Raw genomic sequence first — 13,419 nt, 5'->3', positions numbered from 1 at the left:
TTTCCCCCAAGGAATTTATGTCTACCAGTTGTTTCCAAGACTTTGGCTTTGATTTCTGTAAACAAAAGACAATAAGCAAAGGGGCTGGATACCTTCCAACTATGGTCTCAAAACCCAAAGCCCTCTCTCCCTGGTCATGCCTTCCCGCCATGGTAGCCGTTTCTGGGGTCCTTCTCCCAGGCCACCTCAGCTGCTACTCAAAGTCTCCTAGGGGAGCCTCACCTTGATTGGCTGTTTTGGGGAGGCGGAAATAGCCCAGCTGCCTTTAGGCGTAAACTTCTCTTGACTACCACTAGAGGCAGCCTTGAGCCCACAGATCTGGAAGGACAGCTTGCTGGTGTCTTGGGAGCCACAGGATTCATCCGTGTTCCTGGGGAACCGAAGGGATTTCTCCTGGAGGAGACAGACCGGGAGGCTGTTTTGTTTTGGAGAAAAGTAATTCTCCACAAGCAGGGCCGGCTTCATGGGCCCAGGGCTCACAAGGGCACGTGCTTGGTTAAGGATCTGCTGCTGCCATTTTTTAAATTCTTAGCAATTCCAGAACAAGAAGCCCCGTGGTTTCATTTCGCACTGAGGCCCACAACTCGGGTGATCGGTCCTGCACACAAGTGCCCAACATCTGGCAGACTTCCTGATAAGACGCTCTGGCTTCATCCAAAGGCTAAGCCGTGGCCACTGAGGGGTTTCTCGACCGCAGCTCATCATCTTGAGCCTGACAAGGCTGGGGTCTTGCCCGTGTGGGAGTCTACGCAGGTCCGCGTCAGGACCCCGTCCACGCTGGATGGTGGCCACGCGCCCTCAAGCATAAAGATCTTCTTGGGAAGCCCTGCTCACGGCAAGCTCTGGCCCTAGACCCCAAGTTTTGGGCCCGGACAGCTCAGTTTCCTGGAATTCCCAAAAGCAAACGTGGAGTCGGGGGGTGGAGCGGGGAGGGGGCCACGTCTCCCCACCCCCTATGTCACTAAGTTCCCTGGCATGTCATCAGCTCCTCTGAGTCATCTGTCCATTGCTTTTCTGCGAGGGGAGAAAAACACCTCGCAGAAAGTTAAAACATTCGAGCTCGCCTCCGTGACCGAAAATAGTCTCCGGTCTCCCTTTAACTTCGTGTCCTGAGAAGCAAAGCTATTTGCAGGTGGATTAAATGTTCCTTCGGAGACCCTGCCCCTGAAGCGGTCCGACCTCACCGCGACGGTGACCGTGTGTGTCTGGGCGAGGGCCGGGGGGCCGGGGGGCCGGGGGGCCGGGGGGAAGGGGGGCGCGCACACATCCAAAGGAATAGGCTCGCGTGGCTTCGGTAAAAGAGGGCCCTTTGTGCCGCCGCCGGTAAGCCTGGCGAACTTGACCCCAGGCCTGTGGTATGCGGCGCACCTGTGCAGCCGGAGGAGCAGCCGGGCGGGGGCGGGGCCTGCACCCTCACCGGGGTCCCACCTCCTTTCTTCTCCTCGGAGCCACTTCTCCATCGCCCCTTTGTTCTGGCTTCCACCTCCGAAGGCCGGGGGCCCGTGTGCGCATGCGTCAGTGCGCGTACGTGTGCGTGCGCGCGCGTGTGCGCATGCGTGCAGATGACCCGCTCTCTTTCCAGGCAGGTCCGTACCCGGGACCAGGAAACGGAAAAGCAGAGGGAGGGGACTGTGTTCGCGAGGCCCCGGGGCCCTGCCTACCTTTGCAGGCCTTCCGGTGGGTGACGGGCTTGCCCATGTCGCGGTAGTAGCCCTCCTTGCAGTAGTGGCAGTGGCGGCCGGCGGTGTTGTGGCGACAGTTGAGGCAGACGCCCCCGCTCTTGCGCCCCGACAGCTTGTACAGCTCGGTGTTGAAGCGGCAGCGCCGGGCGTGCAGGTTACAGTTACAGGCTGCGGGGAGGCAGGGAGAGGCGTCAGGGCAGGGGCGCGGGAGAGACTGTCCCCAACATCCCCCCACTCCATTGCTGAACCGCAGGGGAGACTGTCCCCAGAATCCCCCCCACTCTAATGCTGGACCATGGGAGAGACTGTCCCCAACATCTCCCGCTCCATTGCTGGGCTGCGGGAGAGACTGTCCCCAGCTTCCCCGGCCAGACCGCAGTCCTTCCGTGGGAGCTTCTCCTTGGCTCCCCTCTTTGCAAACAAAATTGGATCCAGAAGAACCCACCGGCCACCCAGCAGTACCTGAACCACGGCCGTGGCTTCTGCTTCCCTCTCAAACGGAGTCTGTTCATTTCTACCCAGCAACCTGCAATCCCCAACCCTCCCATCACACATACACACCCCTCAAAGCTGGGAGGTGGAGCTGGCATCCGCCTCATCTCACGCCCCGATCCTGCCTGTTGGGGGGGGGGCGGGGAGGCCGAATGATGCCCCTCTGTCCATTTGTATGCAGAAGCGCTAACCCTACACCCGAGAACAGGTCTGTGTTTGGAGATGTGGCCTTTCCAGAGGTGATGACATCAAAATGAGGCCCCGAGGGTGGGCCATCAGCGAATGCAACGGAGTCCTGATAGGGAGAGACAGTTTGGACCCACCGGGTGCACATGCACAGGAGAGAGGCCCCAGGAGAAACCAACCCTCTGGACACCTTGACCTTGGACTTGGAGTCTCCGGAACCCTGAGACATGCATGTCTGTTGGTTAAGCGCCCAGCCTGAGGTTTTCTGTTAGAGCAGCCAGAGCGGACCCCTGTGTTGCTTCCAGGGCTTTCGGCTCTGGCCAGGCACACTGCCCACCCCCTTGAGCTCCAGCCACCAGGCTGTCCTCTGTCTTGGGCTGCTCTGAGTGCACTGAGGGCTGGGGGGGCCGCTACACTGTCATCCTTCCCGCCTTCCCCTCGGGAAGCTTCGCACGGCCCTGGGCACCCTCTTATCTGCTTTTCCTCCTGCCCAGCCAGTCCTCTGCTTCCCTCTGCCTGCTCCCTGCACACCCCTCAGGACTCAGCACCCTCTCCCCTCTGCTCAGATGTCACTGCCTCCTACTCCTGGCTCCCAAATGCGCATTCCAGCATCCCATGTGGGGCCTCCACTTGGGCCCAGAGGCACCTCCCCCAAACCCATCCCTTCCTCACCACCCCATCCATCGCCCAAGCTGGGCCCTCCAGGCTGCCTCAACACCACGCGCAATTCAGCGGCTCTGAGCTGCAATCTAAGGATGTCCACTGCCAACTGAAAATCTCTCAATGGCCCTGCCGATGTTCCTCTGGGTAAAATCTAAATCAGATGTCACAGCCCTCGGAGCTCCGAATAAGCCGGTCCTGCTTCTCTCCCCACTGTAGCTCTGCTCACCCGCTCTCATTCTTATGTTTCAGCTGTCCCAAATCTTTTTCAGTTTCTAGAGCATTCCATGCACGAGGACCCCTTGCCTGCCCCCTCCGTGACCCTCTTCTCCCCAGGCTCCGCCTCATCTGTCTGCATCCTTCTTATCCTCCAAGCCTTGGCTTCAACGTCTGTCCCTGGCCCATCTTCCCCCCACCCCAACCCCCTGGCATCCAGTGTGGCCCCCTCAGACCACCCCATGACGCCCATGACCTGCTTCTGTAGGCTGGTACCTCCAGGATACTCCAGCTTACGTCTTGCCCACTCTTGCTTCAATACACTTTGCCTGCTTTTGTGCTAAGCATGTTTCAAATCGCATTTTACATAACATCTAAAGAAATGCGTGGGGCCAGACACTTGATAAACAAAAGCAAAAAAAGAGGAAAAAAATGCACTCAGATTTCCAGTGACCGCTGTTAATGCAGGGGTCTCTCCTTGCAGGCTTGAATTAACCTTTGCTCAGCTGTGGAGCTATTTTATTCTTTCCCATGGACATGGACCATACTGTACATTTCACTTCGTGGCCTATTTTCTCACAATGATGGCCACCATTTAATGCCAGATACAGTTCATCGTGATTTTGAAAGGTTGTCTAATCCTCTCCTGCACGCATATATGTCATTGGCTCCCTGGAATCCCCAATAGGTGCATTTAGAGGCGGGTTTGGTTGTATATTTGTGCCCTGCCCTGATGGCTGCTGTGCAGTGAATTTCTCAAGACAGCACAACCGGGTTAACTTTCGAATCTACATGTTTTTAACTCAGGATCCAAATTGCCCTGAAGAAAGGCTGTCCTAGCTTCCACTCCCTTCCAGCAGGATATGAGAGCTACTATTTCGCCACACCCTTGAAAAAAAAAATAACAACACGCATTTAGTATCAGAATTCTTTTTTTTTTAACGTTCGCCAGTTTGTCTGGAAAACACACACACACATGATTTTAATTTGCATGTCTTTGATTCCCAGTAAGGTTGGACATTTCGCCATGTGTTTGTTTTTCTATTTATATTTCTTTTGTGTGTGTGTGTGTGTGTGTGTGTGTGTGTGTGTGTGTACATTGCCTGTTCATGCCATTTGCCCAGTTTTCAAATAAGGTGGGGTTGTTTTTTTTTCTTACCACGTCCAGTGCTCTTACATACGATTGATTAAAAACTATGTGTCTTTTCTACCACACAAGTGGCACAAATTTGTACCAGCTTCTTATTCATTTATTACTTTTGTGATTTAAAAAAATTTTGCCTCTTTAATTTGGTCTCTCTGACAGTACACGTTTCTTTAAATGTTCTTGCTAAAGACACGTCCATTAGTCACTCAACTGACAAGAAGAGAAGGATGGGGCTCAAGGGGAGGCATTGTAGGGGCCACAAGGGGGAAAGCCTCAGTTTATGCCTGAGTGTGGAAGCAATCAGAAGGCAAATGAGGCCAGAGAATGATTCCTGAGAGTCTTACCAAGGGTCCCTCAGCCCCTTCAGTGTCTGGGACTGAGCTCAGCCTCACCTGCCCACCAACACAAGGGACCATTGTGCATGTGTATGCATGTCCACTGTCCCTTTGGACTCAGCCAGATGAGGGTGCTGAGGGCTACTCAGAGGGGTTAAGTGACCTACCATTTATTGCACCAAGGCAATAAATGGGGGCCCAGGACCAGAACCTGGGTCTTCTGGCTCTTGGCCCAGCACCTCAGAGGAAAGGACCCACATCACTGGAAGGAACAGCAGGGACTATAGTACAGAATCTGGAGCTTTCCTACTGGCACAGAAGTCAAAGGACCTGGCACCCCTGCCCAGGGACAGGGATCTGGGAAGAGCACCCAGGTCTGGCTTCCTCAAGGCCCTCTCGTACTGGGAAAAGCCCCACCAGCAGTATCTTCTGGTCCTTCTTGGAGGCAGATGCTAATCCTGTGTCTTCCTCCATAAAGACAGTGCTAGCTGTCCCCCACTTCCCCAGTGGGGTTGCCTGAACCTCTGAGCCCCTCCAGGGAGCTCAGCAACCCCCCTTCCCCACCCCAAGGGGAGCCCCAGGTGGTATCCGTCTTCCATATGCACCTTACACCAACAAAAGGTTCTTCCCAAACAACCGGTCACACAAAAGAAAACTCAGAGGCCGGACATCAAAAGGCAGGGCTCCCCTCCCTCCCACCTCTTGGAGCTGTCAGGGGACATCAAGTGGCAATTGCCCACGCTCAGGCTTCTACAAAGTATTTTACGGCTTGTTTTCTTTTCTCTGTGTTTTATTTTCTCTACACAAATGGAAAAATGCATCAGGCAGAGCGGCCCCCATCTGGGTCCCTCAGCTCCACACAGAGATGTCACCCCACTCCCAGCCAGGCCCTCAGAAAGACACCTTAATCCCTCAGGCCTTCCTGTTTATCTCCTGCCTCTCTTGGAGGCAAAAATATTGGGTATTAGTTTCATTATCAGATTTCAAGGCTTCAAGGGAAGGAAAGGGTAGCTTTGTGAGAACAGAGAGGTCAGCCTGGGGGAGAAGGGGGCAGGGGGGCAGCACAACCTCTGACGAACCTCGGTGAGCCAGGGCCAGGAGCCCTGCAAGGCACTGCATCCTATCCAGGGGTCCCCCAGCCACCCAGAGAGAGCTGGTCTGGTCTAGACCCCAAGCCCCATGCCCTCCTTCAGCTGTCATGTGGGGATCCCCAAGGACACATCACGTGTGGCTGCGTTTCAGACCCAGGGGCGTAACACGAAGCAGGAGGTAGGAGCAGGAGTTCACCCCCCCTCCATCTCCGCCTCCTGAAACCTGATGGGGAAAGGGGCCCAAGAGATGGTCCCATCAAAATATCCTCTAAATCCTATTTTAACATATGCCTGTCACCACCATTCCTTAAGCTTTTCCAAACCTGTCCCACCAAGATGGGTTGTCTGATCCCTCATCAACCCCCAGGCCCATTCAGTTCAACACACATTTGAGTGCTCCAGCTACATGCCAGGCCCTATGCCATTGGCCATGAGGGAGACAGGGATGGATGATGCCTCCTCAACTATCCAGGGCTCCCTATCTGACAGAAGGAGGGGGCAGACGAGGGCTCTCGGCAACAAGCTCTCAGATAAAGCGGGACAAATGCTCTGAGTGTGCTGGTTCCTAGAGGACAAGGCAAGTGTTTGCCCTTACATTCTCTAGCCCAGAGCAGATCTCGACATGTTTTCATTGTATAGACAAGAGCGAGCCAAAGTGGGCAAGTCAGAAGGAAGACAGATAATAAATAGCTGAGTGGGTGGTGGATGGATGGATGGATGGATGGATGGATGGATGGATGGTTGGCTGACTGCATGGATGGATGGATGGATGGATGGATGGATGGATGGATGGATGAGTGGGTGGATGGATGGATGGATGGATGGATGGATGGATGGATGGATGGACGGATGGATGGCTGAGTGAGTGGATGGATGGATGGATGGCTGAGTGGGTGGATGGATGGGTGGACGGATGGATGGCTGAGTGAGTGGATGGATGGATGGATGGCTGAGTGAGTGGGTGGACGGATGGATGGATGGATGGATGGATGGATGGATGGATGGCTGGCTGGCTGAGTGAGTGAGTGGGTGGATGGATGGATGGATGGATGGATGGATGGATGGATGGATGGCCGAGTGGGTGGATGGATGGATGGATGGATGGACGGACGGACAGACGGATGGATGGACAGATGGACAGATGGATGAGTGGATGGATGGGTGAGCTGGGTGGACTGGTGCATGAGTGGATAGATCAATAGGTGGGTGGGTGAATGGATGAATGGAGAGAAGGGTGGATAAGTGGATGGATGCATGCATAAATGGGCAGACAGGTATGTACGTGGATGGGTGCATGGGTAGATGGATGAATGGGTGCATGGGTAGATAGACAGGACAGATGGAGAACTGTGTGTTCTGCCTGGGCCACATTCTGACAAGACATGGCTTTGTGACATTTGTGACATTTCCTTTATTGTTGCTTTGAGCTACTTAAAACTTGTCTTGCTGCTTTAACTCACCAATTTATCTCCCATCTGCTCAAGTAAGACTCCAGCGCTTTAAGGAGAAAAACCCACATTTAGGATGCCCTCAATTCCTCCCAGAACCCCCAAGGAGGACCTTACAATAGAGACTGAATCTGCATCTACTGGTTTGATGAGTTTACCAAACATGGGTAAACTCTCCCAGAAGACCTTGATAAACTTAACTTCCAGTCCCCCGCCTGGGTTCTCCCAGGCCCAGAAAGGATCCTGAAGACACTGTTAAGCTGTATCCTGGCCCTGTGTCTCAGGGACTCTGGCCCTGGGTCCCCCAAACTTCACACGGCTCAGGGGCTCTCTCAGTGGAACAGCGAGGCCATTTGACAATGGGCCCCCTCAGAGCTCTGGGCTGGAGCCAGGGGCCCTCCTGTGCCCTCCCAGGACTCTGGATCCCTCTTAATTCTTCCCTCCCTTCCAGGGCAGTTCTCTTAAGAAGGAGACCCCATGTTGTTTCTCTAGCACAATAGGAATCTTAGATTTACATATCCGCAGCTACACTTTCCAAAATAACTGGCCTACGTATGCACTGTCCACAGGCTGGGGGCTTTGTACGCAAGAAAACGCTCCCCAGCCCTTGGTTACCCGCACCCCCGGGTAAGCTCAGCCCTCGGATCTACCATGATCATCAACAAATTTCTACACATCCAGGCCAACAGGGGCAGTGTGGGGCATGAGAGGCACCTGCAGGCTGGAGGCGGGTGCTGCTTTCCTCACCAGCTCCTTCGCCAATGTTGTCTGTGACTACTGGGTAGGGACCACGGGACTCAGCAGGTGCAGAGCTGATTGAATGCCGGGGATACGACAGCAAACAGGACAGAGTCCTGCCCTCAGCATGCTTCTGCCTCCAAGGAGAAGAACGATTGGCTGTCTAGCAACTGCACAGGAGATCAGGAATGTCCAACTGTCCCAAGTGCCGTCAGGACTGACACTCACGCAGGGCATTCTGCTCGGTGGACAGCGCAGGCCCTGAGAACTGGGACACAGACGCCAGGTTCCCACCAGCCAGAGCTGCCCCAACTGCGCCGGGCACAGGGGCCACCTGGGCACCTGTTCAAATGCAGATTCAGCTTCAGGAGGTCTGGGGCCGGCCTGGGAGTCTGCATTCCTGACAGGCTCCCAGGTGCTGCTGCCGCGGGTCCGCAGCCCCGTCGCAGGCTAGTGCACGGGCAACGAAAGCGAAAGAAACGGGTTGGAATGTGAGCCTCTCCCTGGAGAGAGAGCTCAAAGGGAGATAAGGGGTAGAGTTTACAGCCGAGAATCCTCTGAGGCAGCAGGCAAAGTTTCAAAAGAAACTACTCTGTAAGCGATTGGTTCAGAACGATGCAAATATTTGAATTATTTTTAAGAGTTTGAGGCAGCTTGTATTTCCTTTTATCTGTTACTTCGCTACTCTATGTGGTATCCTATTTATTTAGAAACGGTCTGACCCTTGTTTATAAATCTTACGCTTTCCGCCCCCACGTGGCCTGTTGTCTGAGCCCAGATGTCAGCTCCCCGCAGAAGGCGACCAGGCCGAGCAGCGGCTGCTCCCCGCACCTGGCTCCCGCCAGCACCTGGGGACACCCTGAGCTGGGTTTCCCCACGGGCTCCTTCCTGGAGCGGGGCCGAGAGACGCAGGCCTGGGGCCCGGACACTCTCGTGCCTAGTAGTGAGCTGGGCATAAGTGAGAGACGACCATGCATTTAGATGCATTGACAACATGATCACAGCCCAGACCGCAGGGTTCACTTAATACTCGTGGTAAGTGCGGTAGCTCGTGGATTTATTTATTCAGTCCACAGATCCTGCCTGAGCCCCTACGGCGTCCCAGGCGTGAGGCAAGGTGCTGGGGATATAACAGTGAGCCGGACACCTTACTCCAAGGTCTGCCCCTATCTCCCAAACAGAGGGCTTCAGGCTCATCACCAGAGGCGTCAACCAGCAGGATTCTGCGAGCGGTGACCGGCTGGGGTGGGCCAGACAGACTGAGGAATCGCCCAGACACTAGAAGCAAGAGCAATCTGCTTCCAGGCAGGGTCCTAGGGTTTGCGATCATCTGAGGGTGCCGTGTATCGATGTTAATTGAAGGGCCGTCGGAAAGCATCGCCTAGACACGGACCAGGAGAACTGGCAAATTCGCTTGTCTGAAAGAAGCGAGTGAAGGGTCCACGTCGGACGTGACAGAGCCCAGGGGAGGTGAGGATTGTTCTGTGGGATCCCCTGGGTTCCAGAGAGCACGTGTGGGAGGACTGAGCACCACCCCAAGTCGTGGGATGGGGCCACACTGGCGTCCCCGACAGGACCCGCCTCTGCAGGACTGCTGGTTCGTTTCTTCATTCAACAAACACCGATGGAGCCCCCTGGACGACACGTCAGCCTCTGAGTCGGGAAGGACTGCTGCTGCTGTGGGATTGACACCTGTGCACGTCCCACTCTCAAGACTACACCCCCCTCCTCCTCTCGAGTTCTGATTGGCAATTCAAGTAGCCACTAACTCCCCCTCCAAGACCCCAACGTGCAACGGTTCTCAAACGTGGGTGCATAGAATCACGGAAACTGCCTGCCAAGACCCAGAGGGCTGAGCCCCAGCCCTGGAAGTTTCTGATTCGCTAGGTTAAGGCTGTAGGCGGGGCGAGACGGTCCGCACCGGTAACCGGTTCCCAGGGGATGGAACTCCGCCCACTCAAGGACCACACTTTGAGAACCACTGGTGCAGATGATGCAGAGGTGAAAAAAGCTGTGTGAAGACAAAGTCCTTGGCACTAACGTGCGGGCGTAATTATTATTTATTTTTAAGTTTATTTATTTATTTTAAGAGAGGGAGAGAGAGCAAGCCGGGGAGGGACAGAGAAAGAGAGAGGGAGAGAGAGAGGAGAGAGAGAGAGAGAGAGAGAGAGAGAGAGAGAGAGAGAGAGAGAGAATCCCAAGCAGGCTCTGTGCTGTCAGAGTGGAGCCCGGTGTGGGGCTCGAACTCACAAACCGTGAGATCGCGACCTGAGCTGAAGCCGAGAGTCGGAGGCTGAACCGACTGAGCCACCCAAGCACCAGTCAACAGAGTATCACAAGGCAGCAAGGGCCAGAGGAAAGGCCGCCGGAGGGGATTTGGGAGACCTGGACCCCGGGGGCTGGTGCCGGCTCTGAGGCTCACCCAGGTGGGCACCCCTAGAAAGCCCGCTTGGCCTGCCTGAGCTTTCGTATTCTTGGCTGGGAAATGACAACCCCGGGGTGTGAGGATTTCTGGCCCTAGAAGTCTAGAGCCACGGGATACCAAAGCTCCTGGGAGGTAAGGGGCAAATTTTCGTGGGGAGGGTACGTGGGAGTTCAGGAGGGGTCTGCTCCAGGTGTGAACAAGCCTGGGGGCTGGGACTTGAGGGGACAAGAGGCGGGGCTGTGGGAAGGGCAGAATAGACCAGCCCCAGCTGACAGGCAAATCGCAGGTGGGCATGGCCCGGGGTGAGGGGGGGGGAATGGAGGGGGTATCCTGCAGCTTCCACGTGCTTGTCCAGGGTTGGGGGGGGTGGCCAACAGGACAGTGCCCACCTGGGTCTTCCAGAAGGGCCAGGCATGGCAAGGATACTCACCAGGTTATCGACTGGAAGCCATTCTAAGGAAAAGAAAAGGAATCCACTTTGGGGCATGTGGGGGTCGGTAGGGGGTGGCTTGGTGGTTAGAAGCAGAGAATTGGCCGGTGGATTCAGGAGCCCCAGCCCCCAAAGCCACGTTCTCACAAGGAGGAGCCCGGACCCCTCCCCAAGTCTCTCTGCCGTGCCCCGCCCCCCTCGGTGGACATAAGGCCTGGGGAGCCACAACAGTATCCTTCTTTAAAAAAAAAAAAAAAAAAAAAGTTCCAACTTGAAAACCGAAACTCTGACCCCCGGACCTGTGCTTTCTCTCTGATATCAGAAACAGAATCTACAAGAAATGGACCAAGGTGGTCGGAAAAATGAACCATAAAAACCCACCGGGAAACCCGGTCCCCGGTGTCAGTCAAGGAGGCTGGGAGCTGGCTTTAGATGGTTCCTGATAAAGTCCCGGGAGATAAGTGGCCTGTGTTTGTCGAGGGCTTAGAGAGCTTTAGCGGAGTCTGCACACAAAGGGGTCCTCTGTCAACAGTCCCTCAGACCACTAATAGGGCTGAACAAACACTGAGGGTAACAAACTTTTCACACCTGTGGGGCTTGGGAAAGGCCGGCCCCTTTGTAGGGGTGTCAGACAAAGGAGTGGCTGGGAGCTGTACCCACACCCAGCCAGACCCTCTCTGGCTGCTGCCGGAGAAGGAAGGTGCGGGGGGGGGGGGGGGGGACAGATCTGAGGTCTGCGGGGGCTTGCCTCCTTTCTCTAGCAGCACCGTGAACTTCAGCTGGGCAGAGGGGGCGTCCCCGATATCAGGCTGATGGCGAACTGGGGCTGGGGTCAAGGGTACCGAGGTCAGCGGCCCTGCTCTCCCCCTGTGCACAGCCGTGGCCCTGCTGGGGCGGCCGGCCCCCCTCCTCAGTGGACCGTGCAGGGCCACCCCCGAATCGGCTTGACCTCGCCGTCACTTTTTCCACTGACTTTTTTTTTTTTTTCTTCTTCTTCTTCTTCTCTGTAAACATCTTAGCGTTTTCTTCCCTCTGCCCTTTTTTGGCTGCTCTCTGCCTCCCCTAAGGCTTTGAAACGATAGCTCCTTTCTCGCGGCTGCTAAGGAACAACTCAGGGCTCCCACCGCACAAACACCCTCCTCGTCACAGGGCGGGGAGGCCCCTCTCCGTGGAGGAAATGCCAAGGAGGCTTTGGTGAGCCGGGAGCAGTCATCAATTCTTTGCAGCCTATTCCTCAGATCCTCCCTGTGGGCCTTTCCAGAGCCCCGCCCCAGGCAGCTGGGCAGAGGGGACCCTGCCCTGTCACCTCTCCCCGCCTCCCCCTCAGCCCCGGGACTCCAGTCCCCGTCCGCCCCAACTCCAACGGCCCTCCTCCCCAAATCCCCCCTGAAGCTCCTCTCACCTTGTCACCTCCCTGTTCCGGAAACTTCCAGGGGGAGGGGGCAGCCCACTAACTACAAGATGCAAACTCTCTTGCCCGCAAGGGTACTTGGTTGCCAAGCAGAGGTCCAGAGTCCAGGGGTCTTACTTCTTCCTTCCAACAGGACCCCGTATGAACACAGCTCCCCGCCCCCCCCCGACCCCAGCCTCACACCAGATCTATCTGCCGAGCACGGCAAGACGATATTGTCCCCCCAAGGGCAAAACCAGGATCTTGGAGCTGGTGCGGGGCTTTCAGCTCTTCCCAGTTTCACCCTCTTGTGGAAGACGAGAGGAGACAAATGCGGCCCCAGGGCAGACAGAGAGACTTCGCCAAGGACCTGGAACTAGTTAGGGGCGCTCCTGATTCAGGGCCCTTTCCGGACCCCCAGCACGCGAGAATGGCATGGCCGGGGGCAGGACAGGGCTTGGTACACACCCCCGTGGCTGCCGGGAGGCATTCCTGAAGCCCCAGAAGTTTCGAAGTAGAAGAGGTTGTCCGAAGAGAGCCTCCTCCCCCCACGGCTTTGGTCCCCACGAAACCCTCCTTGCCCCGTGTGGCTCGGCCACGCTGCCCAGACGCCTGTCCGGCAGCCCTGGGGCTTCCTTCCAAACCCTCCTCCCCAGAGGTGATGCCCATGCTCCCCGGGCTTTCTTAAACGGACACAGGAAGGCGGATTTGCCAGCCGCTCCGGCCAAGCCTGGCCCCTGGCTCCCTGGAGTCATTTCCCATCTGTAATGGGTCCCATCACCGGATCTGGCACATGCCGGGCTGGAGACGCAAGGCCGGACTCCAGCGGCCACGGGAGAGGCCGGCGGCGAGGGGGGACTTAATGACTTGCAGCGGATTCCGCCCTCCTTGACACCCCCCTTGACACCGAGAAGGGAAAACATGCAATTCCCAGGACACCTTTCCCTTCCCGCCACCGCCGACCCACGGGCGGTACCCCTCGTCCGCTGGACCTGTTACTTATGTCAACTCCGCGGTTAACTCTGACTCAGGCGGGCGGCTGCAGAGACTGGCCGAACCTGGGGCCCAAACTGCTCCGGGGATCCGACCCGGTACACAGGACCTTGTGAGCCCCAGGGTCGGGACACACAGTTCCCTGCCCTTGGGACGGCCACAGCCCGAAACCGGGCTCCCGGCGGG

At 56.2% G+C, this 13,419-nt stretch overlaps 1 protein-coding gene across 1 annotated transcript in view; it reads right to left on the bottom strand.

The window, feature by feature from the left end:
- NTN1 (netrin 1) overlaps positions 1–13,419 on the bottom strand; it is a 170,003-nt gene that overhangs the window by 62,226 nt on the left and 94,358 nt on the right. The window contains exon 2 of the mRNA XM_042966267.1: positions 1,662–1,850. Within this exon, the coding sequence (XP_042822201.1) occupies positions 1,662–1,850 (189 nt within the window). The remainder of the gene's footprint in view (positions 1–1,661; positions 1,851–13,419) is intronic.

Source organism: Panthera tigris, chromosome E1, assembly GCF_018350195.1.
Source record: "Panthera tigris isolate Pti1 chromosome E1, P.tigris_Pti1_mat1.1, whole genome shotgun sequence".
In the NCBI taxonomy this organism is placed as follows: Eukaryota; Metazoa; Chordata; class Mammalia; order Carnivora; family Felidae; genus Panthera; species Panthera tigris.
The sequence above is the reverse complement of the archived record's forward strand: the minus strand, read 5'-3'. Positions and strand labels throughout refer to the sequence as shown.